At 42.6% G+C, this 22,648-nt stretch overlaps 2 protein-coding genes across 6 annotated transcripts in view; both read left to right on the forward strand.

The window, feature by feature from the left end:
- sptb (spectrin, beta, erythrocytic) overlaps positions 1–675 on the forward strand; it is a 67,310-nt gene extending 66,635 nt beyond the window's left edge. For all 3 annotated transcript variants that reach the window (XM_063183754.1, XM_063183755.1, XM_063183753.1), the window contains one exon: positions 27–675. In XM_063183754.1, coding sequence (XP_063039824.1) covers positions 27–218 — 192 coding nt within the window. In that variant the 3' untranslated portion in view covers positions 219–675. The remainder of the gene's footprint in view (positions 1–26) is intronic.
- Positions 676–3,716: 3,041 nt separating this feature from the next.
- Positions 3,717–20,992, forward strand: LOC134435024 (synaptosomal-associated protein 23-like). Of its 3 annotated transcripts, none has more exons than XM_063183756.1 (8): positions 3,717–4,085; positions 8,630–8,735; positions 10,934–10,975; positions 12,154–12,202; positions 14,841–14,958; positions 15,963–16,127; positions 17,767–17,911; positions 18,439–20,992. In XM_063183756.1, the coding sequence occupies exons 1-8, from the start codon at positions 4,069–4,071 to the stop codon at positions 18,496–18,498; spliced, it is 702 nt and encodes a 233-aa protein (XP_063039826.1). In that variant the 5' UTR covers positions 3,717–4,068; the 3' UTR covers positions 18,499–20,992. The 3 variants fall into 3 exon arrangements, with proteins under 3 accessions (XP_063039826.1, XP_063039828.1, XP_063039827.1); XM_063183758.1 differs by having other exon boundaries at positions 3,718–4,035; XM_063183757.1 differs by having other exon boundaries at positions 3,719–3,844.
- Positions 20,993–22,648: the final 1,656 nt, after the last annotated feature.

The following is a 22,648-nucleotide window of genomic DNA, read 5'->3' on the forward strand; positions in this document are numbered from 1 at the left end:
CTGCTCTCTGTTCCTCTCTCCCCCAGGACGAGCTCCAGAAATGGGTTCAGCTGATGGGGAAAGCCAGCCAGACCGCGATGGAGGAGGAGGCTGCTGGGCCCTCGGGGAGCGCCAGGGCCCACAGCCTACCCCCACCCTCCTCGTCCGTCATCCCCGAGGCCACAGCGGCCAAGAAGGAGAAGGAGAAGAGGTTCAGCCTCTTCACCAAGAAGAAGTGAGGGAGAGGGAAAGAGAGTCACCACAGACACATATAGCTGAACAAGAACATAAAGATGCTGTCTGGCCAGGGAGTGAGACGAGATGAACATGAACCTACTCACGCGTGGAATATGAGAGTTTTATTTCCTGTTTGTCTATCTATATTTCATTTTTACTTTATAATGATTTGTAAGGATTATACGTACATATTAGTTCATGTTCCTGATATTTCAGTGAAAATGCCACACACTGCTGCCTGTATTTAAGCCTTTGAGCACTGTTTTTTCATTGTTGTTTCATTATTTGTTTTGCTTTGCCGTCTTGCTTGTTTGGTTTTCCATTTTTTTCCTCGTTTTGTCTTGGGCACAACCCAAATTCACTTTGTTACTCAGTACAGTACATAAAATGCACAGGAATGCTCACTCACCTTCAACCAAAGATTATTTGTAATATTTGCATTTTCTCCTTGTTTTCCCTCTTTTGTCTTCTCTTCTTCTTCTTGTGCATGTTTTGAGTAACACACTTGTAACCTTGTATTTAAAGGCCTTGTCAGAAGAGTGGTGTTTCTTAATCTGCCTTATAATAATCCACTAAGAAATGGTTTTATGAAAAGTGAATACTGTGCTTCTCTGCATCCAGAGGACTTGAGCTCCAACACAGTAACAATGCAGTGTCAATTCAACATTTAGAGAATCAATTTAACCTTCTTAAGTGTATTTGGTCCCGCAATACTCTCTGAGTGCTCAATTTACACTGCATTTTTTTTTTTTTTACTGTGAATCGTCATTGACCCTCTCCTCAGCTGGGCTTGGATATAACAGTAGAAGGTGTAGTCTTTTCAAAATGCTGTTTCGCCAACAGGTGGCACAGTTGTGAGCATTAAAGTCACTGTACAGTAGCGTATAGGCCAAAAAGCACAACAAAGTACACCAGTATAACTATGAAGGCAGACCTGCAGTATAGCGCCACTCAAAAGCATTCAATATTTATCATTGTCTGTTTGCGCTCAAGTCCAGGCAACAGGGGAACAAGCATCCTTTTAGGAAATGAAGTAGATTATATGTTTTCCAAATGTTGAAATTTACAAGAGATAATATGTTAGCTATAGATATATAAGCTATAACACAGTAATAATCATGTGTTGTACAAAAGTTATAGAGTTATAATCGAATTGTTCTCTATATGAAAAAAAAAACTTTGTATTAAAACATTGCATATCATGCATATACCGACATGGTTTTTTTGTTTTTTAAATTATTCTAACCTACCATACATGCATGACTGAGTTTCTATACTGAATATGAATATGGTGCTATGATGTTATTATATGTCCACCTTGGAATCTCAGGCTTGTCTAGTCCACCTATTGAAAGGACCTGAAGCTGTCCTGCATAGCCAATGAGTGAAAGTCAAACTGGGTCCTCCTGCCCTTTCCTGTTGCTTGTGTCCTCTTGCCTCGATGTTTTCCCACCTTCTTTGAGCAAACAATATGGTTTCCCCGCTGCCAACTGAAGCAGAGCAACCTTTGGAGGCCTTTAAGTTATTCAACATTCCGATTCCAGAAAAGATGATGACCTTCAAATTGTGCTTTTGCAAGATATTGAATAGAACTTCGATCATCAAGAATGTCAAGCCATGCGTCCCGAGGCCACAAGCAATGAGGAAAGGATGGGAGGAGCTAGTTTGACTTTCACAAATAATATATACCGTATATTTATACAGTACATGTCTATGGGTCCTGCACATGTCCTGGCAACAGATCTATGCATGGGGTGTCTGTCCAACACTCTCACGTCCCCATTACATACCACTTCCATCCACACCAGGCCCAAAAACACCAGGAGCAGAGGCAGCTGAACGCCTGGAAGAACAGCAAAACAGAGAAGGCAGCCAAAAAGAGAGAGAGAGATGGAGGGAGGAACCAGACAGTCAGGAATTAGGACAAGCTGAGATGGTCCCCACGGGTCTGTCTGTAAGCTCCTGCTGCTGTTTTCCTCAGCAGCTGTGCAGCAGTGGCCTGTATGGACACAAACAGAATGTGATTTTAAGATGAATGTAGAGGGGAAACAGAATGTGATTTTAAGATGAATGTAGTGGGGAAACCTAATGTGATTTACAATAAAGGCTAATTAATGTAGGATGTTGCAGAAAGGTACGAAAGATTTGGTAAGCAGAGAGAAGAGTACTTTGAAACCCTTGAAGGAAATGTCTTCCTTCTGTGATAATATTTTATTACTGCTACAAATTAGAGGACCGGAAAATCAATATCCTTACGAGTATTGTATGTACTGAAAATGAAAAGTTCAAAGGTGAGCCCAACCCAGAAATCTATGCATTTTTTCTCAAGCCCAGACAATTTTATAGGCTACATATAGAGACATGGATCAAATGTCACCAATTTTAAACATTGTGTGCTGTACATGCCGTAGTCATCACACAAGTTATTGGTGTTTTGCTGTTTGTCTAAGGTCACCAGGATTATTGAACTGGGCAGTGTTTTATTGAATATTGGGAAACACAAGCACATCTGTCAGGTTGACTTAACTACCTGCCAGACAGCACAGGGGAACAGCTGTTCACCATAAAACTGAGAAAGTATCCTTATAAAAAATGAATTTGCAGAAACCAAGCTCACCTCCTTATGTGAAGTAAGACATGGTCAGAATGTTTACCCCTGGGGTTCATGCAGAAAGACATGTCTATATGCAGTCATCTCATTTCTACCTACACTTAGTCTTGTAGCATTTTTGTATGCCTGTTTTCCACAATTAACCATACGCTATTTAATTTCATTTGCACCATCACTTTATTTCCTTTAATTAGCATTTTCTACTCTGAAGCCATGTTTAATTTAGCCTAATTATGAAGTTGATGGGCTATAGGCCACAAAAAAAACACAGGGTCATAGAACTGGTGACACAAGTCCTGGGAATTATGTAATAAACCTTTCAACTTAGAGAAAAAATAAGTGTCTTTACTGTGTGCGTGAGCGTGTGTGCGTGCGTGCGCATGTGCATGTAGCCTACTGTAGGCTTTTTGTGACCCTTCGCCATACAGTTTAAGTCCTGGACTTAATTCTGGGGTCCCCTCTTCTCTGGCCTGCGATAAGGTTGGCTGACCTGTGTGTGTGTGTGTGTGTGTGTGTGTGTGTGTGTGTGTGTGTGTGTGTGTGTGTGCGTGCGTGCGTGCGTGCGTGCGTGCGTGCGTGCGTGTATGTGTGTGTGTGTGAAAACAAATAAATACAAATAAATACATAATAAAATCATAAGCCTGCCTTACACAGTGCTGTGCCTGCCATCAAATATCTTATAGTTATTCAGCCTCAAAGACATTCAGCCGAGCTTGTTTATCCATTAGTTTCTTTTTTATGCCGTGTTTTTGTCAATTTGTGTGGACTGTTGTAGGCTATGTGTGTGTGTAGGCTATCAATGCAATTATGGAAAGGTTCATGGTTGTTCTTTTCCAGAACACCAGATGACGCTAAAACACCACAGCAAGGTTTCCATTTTTACACATAGCTGCTACGCCTCAACGAAGAAGAGGAAGTTAAACTGCTGGTTGTCTGAAGGAATTTTAGGAACTACACTAGACCACGCACAGAACAGTTCGGGGAAACTCGGAAGGATTTTAACTTGGAGTCTTTGCTGTAAGTAGTATCTGGACACATAACTTCCCACCTCTTGATCAAGAGTGCCAGAAAGCGAAAAGGATTGGCCGATTTATCCACAGAGGAAAACTTTGCGAGCGAGCTATCTAGCTAAGGAGCTAGCATGCACTGAGTGGCAAGTTGTCAGCACAAAACAAACAATTTAGCCGACGCTAGCTGGCGAGCAACAGGCAAGTAAAATATCAGGACTACTCTCTGAGAGGATGAGTAACGTTAAACAGTAAGTCAGGAAACTTTTTTGTATACATGGAGTTTTAACTACTTAACCACTCTTTGGTGCTGGGAACATAACAAGGTAACTGCTTCGTTGTCTACCTTACGTGACTCAACCTTCTGATGGGAATTAACGTTAAGTTTTCTGACTAATTTAACCATTTTATCTAAATTAAATATTGGTAGGTTAATGTATTATGAATCAATATGTGGGGGAGGGTGAGACTAATACGGGTGGTGGCTTCTTATTCTCACTTCACGAGACCTGGGCTAGGACAATGTGACAGAACGTTTAATTCTAACACGAGTTCTATTTTCATAGTGAAACCGAAATAAATATTTAGTGCCATCCTACCACCTACAAATTATCACAAAAATATTTGTCTAGAATGTGTGTAGTTTAAAAAGTGTGTAATTTAACAACCACCCCGGTAGCTCTCAACAGTTCAATGAATTTGTAACGAGTGCCGTGACTTGTCATGTGCTGTTCGGTCCGAAGTCAGCATGCTGCTTTTATGGCTGTATAACTAGAGTACTGGTGTTTCACATAGTCATTCGTCTGAATATCTATAACTAGTGTCATTTGAAGGAACCGACTCTTATCAACACAATTACATTTTTACGATTATGTCTTCCTTTTTACTGTTGATGTGTCGTTCTGACGCTGACCGAAGCCTGTAAACATATCTTGCGGAAGCTAAGTAGCAGAAATAGAGGAATTAAGTTGCATTATTAGAGCGTTGTTGGAGCGAGACCTCGACAGCATTACATTAAGTGCCACTCCGCGGTGGCCACCAGAATGTCACTAGATAAGAGTATGTTGAATGATAAGCATTAACAGAGAGTTTTAAAAAGTATCCAACTTGAATGCATCTTTACAAAGAGTTAAGCGATTGGTGGAATAGGAAGGCAGTCACTGGTAGGCTACTGGAAGGAGGTTTGGATGGAGTGACAACAGGTAGGCCTCAGGTGACGTCAGGTCTTTGTTTTTTTTACCCTCCTGATCTAGAAAAACAGGTTTGGGTGGAAAATCTTGAGTAGGAATAACACAAGTTTGGAAGCACAACGGCTGAGTCGGTAGTCGTCAGTTATATTGGCTGCCTGTCAGTTATGCAGTAATGGTTAAATGACCTGTTTAGATTCCAGTAATGGGGGTTTCCATGAAGTTACCCCACATGACTGATGTCAACCCCGAACCCCAAATGCACGTAGTGTCACGTAGACCTATACCAAAATGCAAACTGAAAGTTCTCAGGTTTGGCCTATGTAAAGGTTGAGGTGTGGTGGGGGGTTTATCAAGTCCCTTAATTCCCCGAAACCCCCCACCCCTCTCAATTTTGGGTCATAAGACGCAGGCTGATAGGCTATTTGAAAGAGACCAGAACATTCTCATTTCGTGTTGGCCTTAAAAGACGGACTGTTTTTGGACCTAACCGTTAGAATTCGTTCACTGTAAGTTTCATCTTCCTTCGCTGGATGAACCATCTGTCGGGGGAAGGGAGTTCACGCGCATTGCAGGTCAAGGCCATTGCACAAACAGGAAAAGTGAAGTAAAGCTGTCGAACAAAGGAAATAGTGTGTGGGGCAGCGATACAGATAGAAGAATAGCCGAAATGGTAAAAGGGCAGAGAATGGCTCTTCCAAAAGCCCTGAAATGCAGCGTCATGCGTATGGCCCTCCTTTTCAAGTAAGTCGTAGCCTATTATCCACGAAAATAAAATTATCATGATAATAATACTATTTATAATCATAATTATAATAATTATTATCACTAATCATTATTATTATTATGATTATCATTATAATTATTAATATTTTACAAAATGTGATCTAATCATATGTATCATGCCATCTACATTACATCATGTTGTGCACGGTGCATGTCTATTTATGAACACCACCAACCACTGTAGGCGGTTCAGTGTTAAGACATGGGCATGACTTTTTTTTGAAGTAGAAGAAGAATGTATTGCTCTCTAGTCTAGACTGTGTACAGAGGAATAGCTCAAGTGCCAAACCTCACGTCTCTTCTTTCACCGCTGGTGTTAAGGCCTACTTTCACACTCACACACTTGCAGCCCAGCCCTCTTCCCAGCCTGCCTCCTCTTCTCACTTGCTGCTGCTCACTCACTTCGTCAGTGTGTTGCAGACACATGATGACAGTCGTTTTCTTATCTTATCTGTGTGTGCGCGTGTGTGTGCGTGAGTTTGTGCGTGCGTGCGTGTGTGTGTGTGTGTGTGTGTGGTATGTACAGCAGTGTGCCACTGTCTCCTGTGTGTGTGCGTATGTGTGTGCACGCGTGCGTGCAGTAGATGGGTTTGTGTATGTACGTGTCTTTTGAATCCCAGTAGACGGAAGGAAGTGTGCTTTGACCCCCTGTGTGTGTGTGTGTGTGTGTGTGTGTGTTTCCTCTGGCTGCCTGGGTCACATTCCTGCTGTGTGAGCTCCACAGTCCTGGTGTCCTGGTAGGCTGCCCACATCTTGACATCATCACCACCACCACCACACCACGCCACCAGAGATTCTTTAAGTATAGAGATATGCCAACATAATAGGTTTCTATGGGCACCTAATGTGACCAGGTTCCGGTCTGCCTAAAGGGGCGTGTCATAATGCTCCTAGCATTGAATAGAACAGTCCTCAGGTCTGCCTAGGTCTGCCTAAAGGGGGATTTCCCCCCCAATAAAAGAACCAGGAAACAATGGGCCAATGAAACCTCTCTCTCTCTCTACTCTCTCTGACGCCACTTCACTTCACTTCCTCATGCTTCAAACTCCTCACAAGCCTCTTTCCTCATCACTAGCCTCACACCATGCAGCAGGGGCAGGGTTGCGGCTGGTTATCATCTCTGGCTGTGGTGGTGCTGTATAAGACTTATCGCAGTGTTTCCCAACCAGGGGTACGTGTACCACTAGGGGTACGAGAGAACACTGCAGGGGGTACTTGGAAAGATGTTATTATTATAACAAATGTATGGAGCAGTCACATCAGGACTGAGAAAGCGATATAAAACATGAATTAGGGGGTACTCATGGCACAACTAAGAGGTTTAGGGGGTACACGAGACAAAAAAGGTTGGGAAACACTGACTTACCGTATCTCTTGTTTTGGCTCGGATGCTTCTGCAGAGGGCCAGAACATGTTGCGTTCATTGAGGAGCAAGAACTGCATTAAGCAACCTTGAGGAACGGAAGTGGGGTGGAGAGAGAAACGCGGATAAAGATGCAAGATGCATGCAAGTTTGTCAAAATTTGAACCGTGGCAGGGTGAACAATCGACTCCCTTTTTTTGAGTACACAATGTGAATTGTGAAGAAATACAGTCATTCAGAGCTCACTGACAGTGGATCTTTTTATTTAAGAATCAGTCAAATGACAGCCTGTAGGATGGGGAGGTGTCCCGTGCCTTTCTCTGTGTATGTTTTTATTTAATGTATTGAACTGGATGGTTTTGAGGTGTACTAGGCATAGCAGCTGAGGTTAGGCTTTTGATGAGCCTCTCCAAGGGCCTTGTCTAGACAGTAAATTCAGCCTTCTCCGGTTGTGTTTTGACAGTTGCTCCAGCAAATAACAGCAGCCACAGTCAATCATGCATTTTACTTACTTTTCTATGTGTGTCTTTGCAACATTATCGAGGGTGCTAGGCTATATGTTATGAATGCAAGTTAAGATGGGAATGTATCACAAAACAATGTGAGTCACCCACCCCTTTTTTCCATTTGTTTGTTTGAATTGCTTGAAGAAGGTCAGTAGACCGAAACGTTGCATTAAACCATGCAAACGTGAACAGTGTGCGGGAGCTTTCTTTGATTTAGAATTAGTCACCCACCCCTGCAATGACGGCAATCCAACGATAAACCTGAAGATACCTAAGTAACCTCAGAATGATAAAATCAGTGGTTTTCACTGCAAGACAGATGGGACGTTCTAAACACCCTGATGATTCACACAGGTGGATTGCAGAGACGTTTTGGGAGGAAAACATTTTTTAAATGGCTCTAGATTTCCCCTCAGAGCCGCAGATGGTAAGAGTTTAAAGCATGTTAGTTTCATTTCCCCCCCTGAAGGGTTGGCATAGCCTGTGAGTTTGGTCCATCCTTCCGTGATTTACAACCTCCTGCCATGGCCACTAAGCAGCGTTACTGTGATGGGAGTCAAGGTTTTTGTAGGTTCAAAACCTGAGTCACATTATGAATCGTGATGCAGTCAGGGTGTAGATTTTCTCCACATTCTCCGTTCCGCTTGGAACTTACCTTCTTATGTGGTATAACTTCAGTCAAACACAACATAAAGAGAAGTGGTTAACATAAGACACCGATGTTAGGTCTTAATGTCTACAGACAACCAGACTGTGTTTAACGTTCTCTGTGTGTATGGCAAGGAAAATAAACTTGTCAGTTAATCAAGGTTGCTTTGCAGTTCAACTCCGTCCTGAAAAATTGAGGTTATGGCTTACACCAGCTTGATCAGTAAATCATGTGGGGAAAGTTTTCCTGTGTTTACGTGACCTTTCAACTCTGACATCCTCTTGATTGTGCCCCTCCACCCCAGGCCCCCGAGTTTAGAGGCTAGTGCAAACGGAGGAGCCCCCACCACCAACATGGCCGACATGACTGTGGAGGATATGACCATACGGGCCAACCAGCTCACCGATGAGGTAAGTCCACCATCACCTGGTCTTCCACAGGGTCAGAGCAGGAGGATTTATTTTATTTTATTTATTCAGTACTAGGTTGGTTAGCCGAAGGGTCACTCACTGTCTTCAGCTCACATCCCGAACGCTTTAAAAACTGACATGAAACCTGTTTGATTTATATTCACTTGCTAATCTCTTTGACTCCATCAGAAGAAGGGTTGATAAAATAAATTAAATGCCATTGTTATTAGTGCATTATAAGCCCATGGTTATAGTAAATCCTTTCCCACTGACAACATTTGGTTTCACAAATGACCTCAGATTTTCATTGGAGATGTTAAAATGAGGTCTTCAAATGAACAGAATTGATGTATAATTTACATCTAATGATTCCCATAAAGTTTGACACCTTTGCAGTAGGGTCCACAAGGAGACTATTAGCCCATTACCTCCTCAATGATGTATGTGAATAATATAACGGCTCTCGTTTTAAAAAAAAAAGGTATTTGAAATAGAATTTAAAAATTAATGCCATGCCATCAAAACTGAGCATGGATTTTAATGACCAGGTAATTGGTCGATACAGGTATTCTTACTCTGTACTCACTGCTTCTGTCTGCTCACTGCTCACTGCTCTCTCTCTCTCTCTCTCTCTCTCTCTCTCTCTCTCTCTCTCTCTCTCTCTCTGTCTCTCTCTGTCTCTCTCTCTCTGTCTCTCTCTGTCTCTCTCTCTCTCTCTCTCTCTGTCTCTCTCTCTCTCTCTCTCTCTCTCTCTCTCTCTCTCTCTCTCTCTGAGTGAATTAAAACATTTTCTTCTGGTCTTTCCTTCAGTGTTCCTCTCTTTTGGTATCCTACTTTTTAACATTAATCACTGCTTTCTTTGTCTTCTTCTTCTTTGTCTTCTTCTTCTTTGTCTTCTTCTTCTTCTTTGTCGTCTTCTTCTTCTTCTTTGTCTTCTTCTTCTTCTTCTTCTTCTTCTTCTTCTTCTTCTTCTTCTTCTTCTTCTTCTTCTTTGTCGTCTTCTTCTTCTTTGTCGTCTTCTTCTTCTTCTTCTTCTTCTTCTTCTTCTTCTTCTTCTTCTTCTTCTTCTTCTTCTTCTTCTTCTTCTTCTTCTTCTTCTTCTTCTTCTTCTTCTTCTTCTTCTTCTTATTCTTATTCTTATTATTCTTATTCTTATTCTTCTTCTTCTTCTTCTTCTTCTTCTTCTTCTTCTTCTTCCTGCCTTCTCTTTAATGCTTAATGCACTATGGAAGAGCATGATGGGAAACATATGTGTGATTTTCTGCACAAAACTGCCTCACCGCACTCCGGGTAAACACTGGTGCACAAACACACATACGCACACACGCACGGCTGCTCACACATGCTTTCATACAGACAAATAAACACACACACACACACACACACACACACACACACACACACACACACACACACACACACACACACACACACACACACACACACACACACACACACACACACACACACACACCTACTATGAGTTGTTTTGCCACAATCATTGAGTCACCATATGCACACATGGACACACCCACTCCATCGCAACCCATCTGCTTCGTTTTTAATTGGCCTACATCTGCTAGCATCCTGTGAAAGCATGTTAAAGCATGACACAGTGCAGAAAACATTTAAGCTCTTAAAGTTCTGTGGCGCAAATATCAATGTGAGGTGAGTTAGGGTGATTTGGGTTGGGGGTCTGTGAACACAATGTTCACAGACCATAAAAACCATTGCATTGATTACATGTATATCTACTTTGTATGTGACCAGTTTTCCACTCCATTAATTAATTTATTACTCCAAATATCAACACACTGAACTGATGTAAATATAGTATACCACATTGACCTTGACATAATGCTGCTCCTTCCTCACTTTCATCATCCTAGCTGTGTAAGTTGTACCAACTTCTGAGACATAACAGTCAAGGGAAAATGATGCTGTGAGGCCTTGTCTGTTCAATGTGATTGCTCCTTCAATCATTTCCTGTGTTTCTCAGTACCTCCAGTGCATGTGTGCCTGTTCCTGTTCCTTAGGTCCTTGTTAAAACAAAAGTGCATGTAGTGTGTTTCCCTTTCGGCGTCAGTGCATGTACGGTTACCTTGCGTTTGCAATTGTTGGTTTATGCACACCACCATCCCACCACCACCGGTTCCCAAATCAGTCTATTCCCTAATCATCCCTCTTTTGTCCCCTAGTCGCTGGAGAGCACCCGACGAATGTTGCAGATGGCGGAGGAGGTGAGGCGCACGCGCACACACACACACACACACACACACACACACACACACACACACACACACACACACACACACACACACACACACACACACACACACACACACACACACACACACACACACACACACATCCACACAAATAGGTGCATACAGAAAAATAAATTAAAGCACAGACACACACGCACTACACACAAACACACGTGTGTAAGCAGAAAAATGAATTCACGCACACGCACACACACTCACACACACATGTGTGATTGTGTTGTCAAGGTGACGTGATTGTTTCCTCTGCGCTGTAGTCAGTTGTAGTCACAACTTTGGCTTGTCAAGAATCAGAGCTGACGCGTGTGACGATCATCAGGGGACATGGATTCTGTCATCATCCTGACCCATTTGTCCTATCAAACAAATGGACACCTCATGGATGGCTATTTTATTGTCACATAATCAGTCCCAGGCTACCAGTATAAAAAGTAAAGGACTGAGCAGGCTGTTCTATAAACATGGACTTTGCGACCTGCCCGTGTGGTGTTTTCCAAACAAAGGGCCTCCCTTCTATAAGTTGGCTGGTCAGAATTGTGCGCAATTAACTGCAAGTGTACGCGCCTGTTATGGATAGTGGGATTGGGAAGATGCATTGTGCATAGATTTTTTATTCCAAGATTTAAAAAAGAAAAGTCCCCAATACTACACTGATTATGTAAGACAGCTCATTATTCATTTCTCAGGGTAGCTACCGATATTATCTGTGGTAAATCTTAATTTTCAGCCGTGTGTGCAGATGAGTTATTGGCTCTTCAAAAGGGAGTTTGCCTAGAATTTATTTGATCAAATTTCACAGGGAAGCACTGTAGCCAAGCTATTTGAAGTAATTTAATAGCATTAGATAACGGTGCGTGTTGTGTTGTGGCTTGGAGGACTGAGGGTGAAGTTGTGTCTGCGTTAAATCTCTTTGAGTCTAAACAGATGTTTACGTGTCACTGTCCGCCCGTTGAACCTCCTCCTCTCTGTGTGTGTGTGTGTGTGTGTGTGTGTGTGTGTGTGTGTGTGTGTGTGTGTGTGTGTGTGTGTGTGTGTGTGTGTGTGTGTGTGTGTGTGTGTGTGTGTGTGTGTGTGTGTGTGTGTGTGTGTGTGTGTGTGTGTGTGTGTGTGTGTGTGTGTCTGTGTGTTTCCAGAGCCGAGACACGGGTGCCAAGACCATGGTCATGCTGGAGGAGCAAGGGGGTGAGTAGTGAACACATGAAACAGTCGCTGCTCCCTCTCAGTGGCCAGTTTTGCATACGCTCGACATACAGTGTCAGGATTTGCATACAGTATTGATTTCGGCTGCCATTTTGTTGTGGAGCTAACAGTATGCGAAGTGAAGACGTATGAGCATAGGTTTGTGGGTCAGTCATGGTTTTTTTTTGGCTATGACGTCAGGTGGTACAATCACAGCTAATGACCATGAATTAGTTAGTACTTGATAATTAATGTACTGCAATGAATATGCTTCTTAGATAATCCACTGAAAACAAACCACCACCCTGATATGTGCTACTAGTTAAACGTCATAGAGCTAGAAAGTGACGTCACTTCCCCCGATTTCATGGGACCTCAACGGCGTTTTTAGCCGAATATCGTAGCATGTAATCCAATGGCGGTATTAAAATGGCATTTCGATCCCCTTCGAGTTGTGCCACGAGCTCCATATATGTTGTTTCTGATATTTTTGCTTAATTTTTCGTAGGAACCCCCACATTTTTTAGAAAGCTGTGTTTCTTCACATTTTTCATGCCGACGGCCTCGGAACAAAACATTGATACTTCTGCATGAATAATCTTTATCTATCATCTTAAACAGCATATTTGTAGCCCAGCGCATATCATGACTGAGATCAGAAGATATTTACTCGCTACCACGTTGTTAGATGGTCAGCTTAGGTCCCGTGAAACGCGGAACTAAGGGGCGGGACTTTCGAGCTCTATCGACCCTTGTACTCAAGCAATGAGTATGTGAAGGCAATAAATATTTATTACTTATGTATTGAAGATCATTAAATATACTCCAGTCCTTTATGGCAAAATTAGGCTCATGCTTAGAATGGCATCAACCAGTGAGTTATAAACTCTTTTTGAACTTTCCGTTTGGTTTGAGTGTCATGATGTTACCACATTTCAATTATCAAACACTGTGTATTTGATCAATCAGTGCGTTTATATGCTCTTCAGTACCCCAAATATGAGGCATATCCCGGTTATGATCATATTTGGGATAAGGTGTTTATATGAGCACAGAGCCTATATCCCACTCTACATTCTTGGCCGTTATAGAGATTCTCTGGAATAATATGTGGTGTATATGTGTATATATGTGTGAGCCAAGCAGCAGCTGGGTAGAAACCTGCAGTTTCCTCTGTCTGTGCTGTGACACTAACCTGGTTCTCACGCAGATGGTTGTTACCAACCCTTGTGCGAACTCACGAAGTTCAGCGAAAATACACGAGAACCAGGCTACACAGCCATACATACATTCCACAGTTCATAATTGTACTGTATTTCCCTCACTGACTGAGGGCCAAACAATTAAACACGATTGCCACATTTGACCACTTCTAAAGTTGCACATGCTGAACCGGACCCCTTGGTTCAGGCTCAAAGGTCATTATACAATGTCCTACATGTAATATTGTGCTACAGTTTCTAAATGTTGCATCTTGAGTTGACCCAATCTCTTCAGTGTTAACATTTTTAATCTTTGTGATCCTCTGTATGATTATTTCCACTCCTCAAGGTGTTCAGACTGAGTGATATTCCTTCCAGGGCATACATGCCATTGCAGCTAGAGACAGGCTTTCCATGTCAAGCTACAGTATATATTTGTTACACTAAATGGCTGTACTTTGAAAAACAGTAGGAATATCGTGGCCTGGTCTTACCATATCCTCATAATACACCCGCTAGCATGCCCTCGTACGTGGAAGGAAGATTTTTTTGAACGGGCTTGCGCCAGGCCAGGCCGAACTCATGTAAAAGCTCAATGGTGTGTTGCTGCAGTCCCAATCCCTTTCCGCTCCATGTAAGCATTCTTGGGAACAATGCTGGCTGCGAGTGGGCCAATGGGCCGCTTCCTGCCCTCTCCCACTAACATACAGACCGGAAACAGCACATTAATAAGATGATCTCAACTTTATATGCAACGAATCTTGCCGTTTGTTTTGTTTCAGACATGTAAAAGTTTTTTTATCTTTTACCTGACATGTTTCTATGGCGAGACTTCCATCCTCATCAGAGGGTCACATGGATGTTGCAGTGTGACATGCTTTAAAGCAGCTGATTTTATTGACAGGCTGGTCACACCTCCTGCTGTTAGAGTTGTGGCCTGAAACAAAAGAAACCGGAAAGTTTGATATAACTCTAAGACATAATGAATGTCATTAGCGTAGCTCTTGCCAAAATGCTTGTGTGCCCTATTCGTGTAAAGTAATGCATTCAGAACTCCGAAACTCTTTCTTGTTAATGCAAACGATGTTAAAGTTGAAGCAAAATGTGAATGGTGCCGATGCTGGTTTCTTACACAATAATAGCTGCCCCCAATGCCTGTAAGGTCTTAGAAAGTACAAACTGCACAACACAAAAGAACATTGCCCAACAAATGGCAATTATACTGTGATGTTAAGTTACTTGAAACTAACGAGAAAAAAATGCAGGCAATCTCATTTCCCAGAGCAACTGAAGCTGGTAGAGCATGGGATGGATAGTGATGAAACTGGACACAATGATAACACTATAATGGGATTAGGAGTTACATTAAACTAACAAAAAAGACATTATTAATAAATAGTCTACTCTCTTTGTTTTTGTTTTTTTTTGTCCTTTTCCAGAGCAACTGCAGCGGGTAGAGCAGGGGATGGATAAGATCAACGAGGACATGCGGCAGGCTGAGAAGAACCTCACTGACCTCTCCAAGTGCTGTGGCCTCTGTGTCTGCCCCTGTGACCAGTAAGAGACAATAAGCTATCTATTTATTTATTATCGTATTAATGGTGTTTTCATTGACAGTGATGCTCATTAGGTAAAAGCCATATGATCTAATTATCTAGTTGTTAATTGGCATTTCTGTGGTTCTTCATGACCACCCCTATTAGTTTATGTGTTCATTTATTTTTCTTTATGGTTTATTTTACTGATGTTTCCCCTTGTGACCAGTAAGAGACTACCCACATTTTATGTATTTATTTTTTTTTATTGATGGTATTTTAATATGAATGTTCATTAGGGTGCAAAGCCACATGTTGTAGCCTTAATTTTTAATTGGCATCTCTGTGATCTCTGAGACCACCCCCATTTAAATTTCATTTTATATATGTTTTTATTTTTATTTATGTCGAAAACAGAAAAGCTTCGGGCATGAATGCTCATTAAAGTTCCAAGGCATATTTTGCTTTAGATGTTTTGATCTTGCTGTTAATTGGTATTTCTGTGATCTTTCATGTCTCTCCTGCCCTCAGCTTTCAACAAGCTGAGCACTCATAGCATACAAACTACTGTGCTGTAAATTATGTTGTTTTTTTCTCCCTCATCTTTTCTGCATTATGCTCTCACACCTGAGCTCGGAGTTTACCTTGCCTCTTTTGTCTGGCAGAGGCCTTGGTTACTCGTATGCGGAGATTTTGAACCCCTTAACCAAGTCTTAATCGGTTGTCTAAGACTCCTTGCGATTGTCATAGCAATGTTGATGTGGTTGAGTGTTTTCAGCAAAGAGTGAATAGGCCAGTCAACGGGCCCATCTAGTAAGGGGCTACAACCCGGATTATTTGTTTTTAATCAGTTTACATATCAACAAACAAAGCAAAAAAAAACACCATCATGGCCGGTGTCTTTTAGCTCCCTAAAGCAGATATTTGTAAAACTGCTGGAATTTTCTAAAACTTGTTTGAGTGTAAACAAGAGGCCCAAGCCGATGTCTTCACAAAAATATCCATATGCATCTTGCCACTTGACAGGGTGAAGTCCATTGAGCGTAACGAGAAATACAAGCGCACCTGGGGCACGGGTGAAAACGTGGACGCTTCCAAAGAGGGGGGCGTGGTGTCCAGCCAACCGACCGGCGTACGCAACGGGCAGGCCGGCCCACAGGTGGTCGTCTCCCAGGGAGGATACATCACGAGGTGGGTTGGGCAGTGCCTGATGCCTCTTCTTTTTCTTTGATACTTAGACAAGTGCTTGGGGTGCCAATGCACTGTACAGCCCTTGCAAAATGTTTTGTCGCCTATCCGTGTTTTTGGAACAGCAGCTAATAACCTGACTTAATGAATTAATCACTTGGCCTCAGAAGTTGCTCCAGGGTGTCTGCAGGTTTTCAAAAAGTATTAAAAGTTGCACAAAAGTTGTCGTTTTGACTCCCGACCCGCCTGTTTGGTGGGTGGAATAATTAACCAGTGCTCTCCCTCGTTCTCCTCCATGACTGAGGTACCCTGAGCATGGTAGAACTACCGTCCCGCCGAACTGCTTCCTTTCAGGCATCTTTTTGCAAAAAAAATGTCTTGTTAAGACTCGCAACAAAGTGCCGTGATGGTTGTGAAAATTATCTAAAGGTAGTGAAAAAAGGTGGTAAAATGGTAGTAAATTTGACTTCAAGATTGGTGTATATACCATGTTTCTCCCCTCGGTTATTAACGCCAAGACCAGCTTCTTGTACTGATGTGTTTCTTTATTGTACACCGTAGAACTGACACATACACAGACAAAACGCATAACAACATTACTCATATATCCATAAACACACACACAGACTCAAATGTTATAAAAATAGAAGATAAAATAAAATACAACGTACCACTTTGCTGGATTATAGACCAAGAGGAAAATGTTGACTTCAAACTTTCAGCTTACAGTAAACTTGATGAAACCTTGTGCCTCAGATACACTTAAAGTAAAGTTGCAGGAGCTCAAAACAAACGCTACCCTTTCTCCATGCCAAAACATCAACGCTAGTAGTAGCCTTCATTCATTAACTTTGAAGAGGAAGTGACATCATCATCCACAATGCATCGTGGGAGTTTGAGTGCATTTCACATTCAATGCACAATCTTTCTCCATAATAAAAACATAATTTTAATTGTCATAATCGTCATACAAAATGTGCAATATTTTCAAATACAAAACATAAATAAAACATCTTTATTTGTGCAAACATGAAATGTGCAAAAAGAAAAATCCTGCCAGCCTTTATGGCTGCAGCCACATACCATGGGCTCATATGAAAGCTTACAACCCTCCCAAATCACGTTTTATGTCTAAAAACACATTGCCTGCACCAAAGGAAGATTAACCTTTTAATGAACACAGGGGCAGATTTTGACGAGACCAAAGTTTTGTTGCCTATAGAAAATAATGTGAAAATAAAGGAAAAAGTCCTTTGAAAGGAATATGGTGTCTAGGTATAAATTAGCAAATGTACTGTTTATGTAATGGCATCAATACTTTGAAGACCGTAAAATAAGTCAGATATGTAGGTGGTGTTATCAGAAACTTCTGGTCAGAAAATTGAGACGAAACAAAATCTCCTCTTCAGAACTTAATTCACGACTTGTATTTCATCATTGTCTCTGCTTTTTATCCAACTGTTCCCTCCCTACATGGAGAGACATCGAATAAATGGGGCAGCTCTTGTTATTCTGTTCTGTTGCCAGGGTAACGAACATGTAAATGATTGTTTTACCTGACTTTTACTTTGTCATTCTATCCAACTGCTCCTTGGAGAGAAAAGAACAAATGGGCTAACATCTCGTTCTGTTTGGTTGTCAGGGTAACAAACGATGCGCGGGAGGATGAGATGGAGGAGAACCTGGATGTGGTGGGCGGCATCATCGGCAACCTGAAGAACATGGCCATGGACATGGGCAACGAGATCGACAAGCAGAACAAGACCATCGATCGCATCACCGACAAGGTCTGTGGAGACTGTCTCTGTTGGGGTTCCTCTGTCTGGTTGCTTTAGTTATGTCTTTCTTGTTTGTCATGTTTTTCACTGCACTCAGAAGTTTATCCGTTAACGATTACAGTATGTTAAAACATCTATTTACAAAAAGTGCAATGCTTGGTTAATGGTATCGTGAATAAATTATTGTTTAAGAAGAAATGGTTAAACTTTCTTGTAAAACTCCTTTTACATTTCATTTCTGCCATTATCTCTCTACTTTATTTATTTTTCTTTCCCTTTATTCTTGTGTTACTGCTACAACCAACTGTTTAGTGTAACTTTAGTGTAACAGATATGAGCGGTTTAATTCTTCCAGTTGTGAGATGGCTGGTGCACTTGCTGTTATGACACTTAAGTTCACACGGCTCTTGCCCTGCTCTCACCCTTTTCTGTTACAGGATGCTGTTGTATTGAGTGAATTTCTACTCTATGACTAATGAAATGCTTCTAGTTGTGACATGGCTGATGCACTTACATATGCCTCTCCCCTCCTGCAGGCTGATATGAACAAGGCTCGTATCGACGACGCCAACAGTAGAGCCAACAAGCTCCTGTAGAGGGCCAACCTCTCCCAGGGAACTATAGTCCATCCCCCCCAGCCCAGCCCAGCCCAGCCCAGCCCAACTCAGCCCAGCCCAGCCCAGCCCAGCCCAGCCCAGCCCAGCCCAGCCCAGCCCAGCCCAGCCCAGCCCAGCCCAGCCCAGCCCAGCCCAGCCCTCCGCCAGCCTACACCAACCCGCTGCCCTCCTCCAGCCCAGCCCAGCCCAGTCCAGGACTTGACTCTCCCAGGGAACTCTAATCCACCCTCCCTAACCCCTCTCCCCTGCCCTGTCCTGACCGCTGCCTTGGGCCAGCCCATCGGCCCCATTGGACATACACTAATTTATATGCTTATCCAGACCCATATCCCTCTCCAGGCTACTCCACACAGCCTAAATCTGCCCAACCTATGTCACACTGTCCGTAATGACCTGTACACTAGAAGAATTAGGCTTAGCAGTAACCCTTAATTATGCCCCGTAAAGGAACTCTACCTAGTCCTCAAAACCTAAGTTCCCCAAACCTGGTATTTGCACCTAAGCCCCAGCAGCCAGTCTCGGGGAGATCCTACCATCGACCACATGCCCCCCCAGAGATCATCCTGTTCCCCCGGCAGCAGAGTGTCTCAAAGGGGGCAACAGTGACATGGGTCATCCCTAGTAAGACCCAGCATTCACCAACCCCCTGGACAGGCCCCAAACGGGCTCCAGACATCATGGGTCGTCCCTAGTAAGACTCAGGGCCCAGCTCACCACCTCTTCCCTCTCGTCCAACCCCTCCCTCTGTGAGGACCTTAGTCTCAGGTGGGCTTCTGTGAGCCCTGTCTCTAAAGGCCTTCTGCTGCTTGATCCTCCTCTCCTCTCCTCCCCTCTCCTCCCCTCTCCTCGGCTCTCCTCTCCTCTCCTCTGCTCTCCTCTCCTCTGCTCTCCTCTGCTCTCCTCTGCTCTCCTCTCCTCTGCTCTCCTCTGCTCTCCTCTGCTCTCCTCTCCTCTCCTCCCCTCTCCTCTCCTACTACATTCTGCCTTCTGAACATCATGCCTCTGAGAACATTTTAGCACACTTGCTCGTGCCATTCAGCTGTACTGAGATCAGTGCACGGGTGCACAAGGACTGATAAATTGGAACAGGAACTGAGCTGTCCTCTTAATTTCTTGTTGTTTTTCTTTCACTCTTTTTCTTTATTTTCCTCCACCCTCATCAGATTACATTATTGTTATATTTTCTTTTTGTTTTGTTTTCTGTTGGGGGGGCTCATCTTGAATTCTTATATTTCTGGCCCCATCCTGTTGTGGAACAAGCCCTAACAAATTGCCTTTTATGTGCCTTGCCTTGCTCTCATCTTTATCTCTCCTCAAAAATGAAAAGATTTTTTAAAAAGGAAAAAAAACATGTAGGCTTTTTAGAACAGTAGCTTCACATAAACTAATATATACATAGATTTGCACAGTTACACTCTTATTTCCAGTGCCACCTGTGCCTGTTTTTTTTCTAAATATGTCGTACAACACACACACACACACACATGCACACATACACACTGCCTCTTGTACAATCAAGTTCCCCTTCCCATCCGATGAAACAGTAATGCTGGAATTGTACAGGACGCAATAGACCACCTCTCTCCATCTCTGCTGTTCTGTTCAGGGGGGTTGTCTCCCGGTCATGTTTAGCTGGAGGTGAATGCCTGCCTCCTGACCTGGGGTGTCCTCCAAGAAGCTGAAGGTAAACCAGGTTGAGTTAATCGTCAGCTAGTGCTAAATCATCTAATAGAAGAGCCCGGAGTCCTTATTTTCTGAACTAAATGATGTCACCTGATGATCTATTAGCAGGTTTACAACTTCCTGTATGTTAACTTAGCCAGGTGAATCACTTAACCATGTTCTTGGAGCATCCCTTAGACCCGCCTGTAAGTGTTTGTTGTCCCTGGTCCTTTTTGTCCCTCGTCTGTGTCTGTGCCTTGTGGGGTTTGTACCGGTTGTCATCCTGTGTGACGGATATGTCTCGGCCAAAGACCTGGGATGCGAAAGTTCTCCTGTTACTGTTTTGTTTCGTTTCGTTTCATTTTTGTTCTGAGTGATGTGAACACATGTAGGTGCATGTCCCTTAGTTGGTGAATCATGACTTGGCATCTGTAGATTGCATCATGATTGCCCTGTAATTACTTTATTTTGTTTGATTTTTTGTTGTTGTATCTGATTGTATCATTTGGAGAGTGTGCGTGCCTATTTAATAATTCTCACGGAGCAGCGATGACTTTTAAGTGAATATTTTGTTTTTAAACCTCCGCACACATATGCTAGTCATTTAGAGGAGGAGAAACTCATTCGGGATTCTACAAAGCCTTACTGTATGTGAGTAATAAAGAGTGTACAGTTTATCAAGAGTGCTATAAATTTGAACTAAACTTTAATTCAGCCCTCATCTTGAAAAAATCAGACTGGTGAACTGAACGTGTAATACATGTATGTACATATATATAACTCATAATAAAGTCGAGATTTTTTGCCCTGATTCAGAAAAGTTGTGCTTTTATTACACAAAACACGTTTACCTTCAATCTTGTGCTTGCTTTAATGTGTTTAGCATAATGCATAACAGGATTATTTCGTAACTCCTTGCTCTGTTTTCTTATGTTTTTAACTATGAGTTCCGCCACCATCTGTGAATCATTGCTTGAACTTTTTTTCTCTCTCTCTTGTTTGTGTGGCCTCTTCCTCTTTCTACCATCACAGGCAGCAAACAGCACATGTCTATGCCAGGCAGGCTGTTATTAATTCATTTTGAGGGAGAGATGGCTATTTTTGACCAGCAGAGGGCGCAGTGCTCCACAGGACTGTCGGTGAGAAGGTGGGAACTTAGCGGCCGGAACTTCAACCAGCAGTTGTACGTATGAGGAAGTAAGACAGCAAGTAACCTGTGCAGTTCACATAGGGTTCTTCCCAATCCTAACTCCCGCCCTCAACCTGTACTTGTGGCCTTGTGCTCCCTCTGTCAGCCTTGCCACAACACCTTTTTGGGGACTTTTCCCCATTCAACATCCCAGCAAAGGAGAAAATATCATTTTTGAGTTGTGTTTTTGCGAGATATTGAATTAAACGTCATGACAAGGCCACACGCACAAGGGTGGGACAGGAGTTAGAATATTGGAAAGAAACCGTGAACATACTGTACCTGCTCACTTCAGTGTAGAGTGTACATAGGCTAGTACCATTGTAAAAAGGTCACAGAATAGCTTACTCAGATTGTACAAAAGTAAAATGGCATCACATGAAATATGAATGGTAGTTATGAAAACATTTGTCTTGTAATAAGTCTAGGTCTCACTGATTTGTATGCCATTTCACTAGCCTAGCCAGGCAGGCTTGTCTAGGTCACTAGGCCACGATTTCACACTGCTGATATCCAAAATGCATTTTATCCATTTATTTCTCTAAATTCTCCTGTCTTCTGTGTGCAAAAGTTAAGATTTATTCACAGTTTCACCAGCACTTTTTAATTACCATAAAGTGCCGGCAGCATGTAAAGTTGCTAGTGTGCGTTTCTTACAAAGCTCACCCAAGCTGACTCCTGTCCAAGCACTCACTGCCCATGCACATGCCAGACACGCACCTCAGCTCAGTCTGGCAATTTGTGATCAAATATCCATTGGAGTGCTAATGGAAATCTGTAGAGCAAAAATTGTCCAAACACAGCTGAAGTGCTGATATGATTATTATTCCACCCAGGCGGTTGCCTCAGCGGCCTCTTCACCATTAGGGGTTTTCATTTAAGCCAGAGAGTCAGATTCAGAGAGAGAATTGCCGCTATTTTCCTCCAGGCAATGCAATGAGCCCTGTCTGTGCATGGGGGGAAAAATAAATGAAGGAAGACCTGAAGGCATTGTTAAATTATTCATCTGTTTTAAGTCGGCCAATTTGCCCAGATCATTTTGCTGTGTGGTAATCATTAATGTGAACCAACTGACCATCAGATTGTGAAACTACCAGACTCTCCCCGTACCACTTCTTGTAAAAACTTTGAAATTGGGTCTCCTTTTTCATGACTATAGTATCGAATAGCATTTAAGCATAGCTTTTCTGGCTGCTTAACATGTAGGCTACTTCAGGCATGACAACAGCCAGCCCCAACACTTTTGCGGATGACCAGTGTGTAGTGTGCAGCAATATT

This window comes from Engraulis encrasicolus, chromosome 19 (assembly GCF_034702125.1).
Source record: "Engraulis encrasicolus isolate BLACKSEA-1 chromosome 19, IST_EnEncr_1.0, whole genome shotgun sequence".
In the NCBI taxonomy this organism is placed as follows: Eukaryota; Metazoa; Chordata; class Actinopteri; order Clupeiformes; family Engraulidae; genus Engraulis; species Engraulis encrasicolus.

Coding starts and splice junctions, on each gene's coding strand:
- LOC134435024 (XM_063183756.1), top strand. Junction 10,976..12,153: donor TGTTGCAGATGGCGGAGGAG/GTGAGGCGCACG, acceptor GTGTGTTTCCAG/AGCCGAGACACGGGTGCCAA. Junction 17,912..18,438: donor TCGATCGCATCACCGACAAG/GTCTGTGGAGAC, acceptor CCCCTCCTGCAG/GCTGATATGAACAAGGCTCG.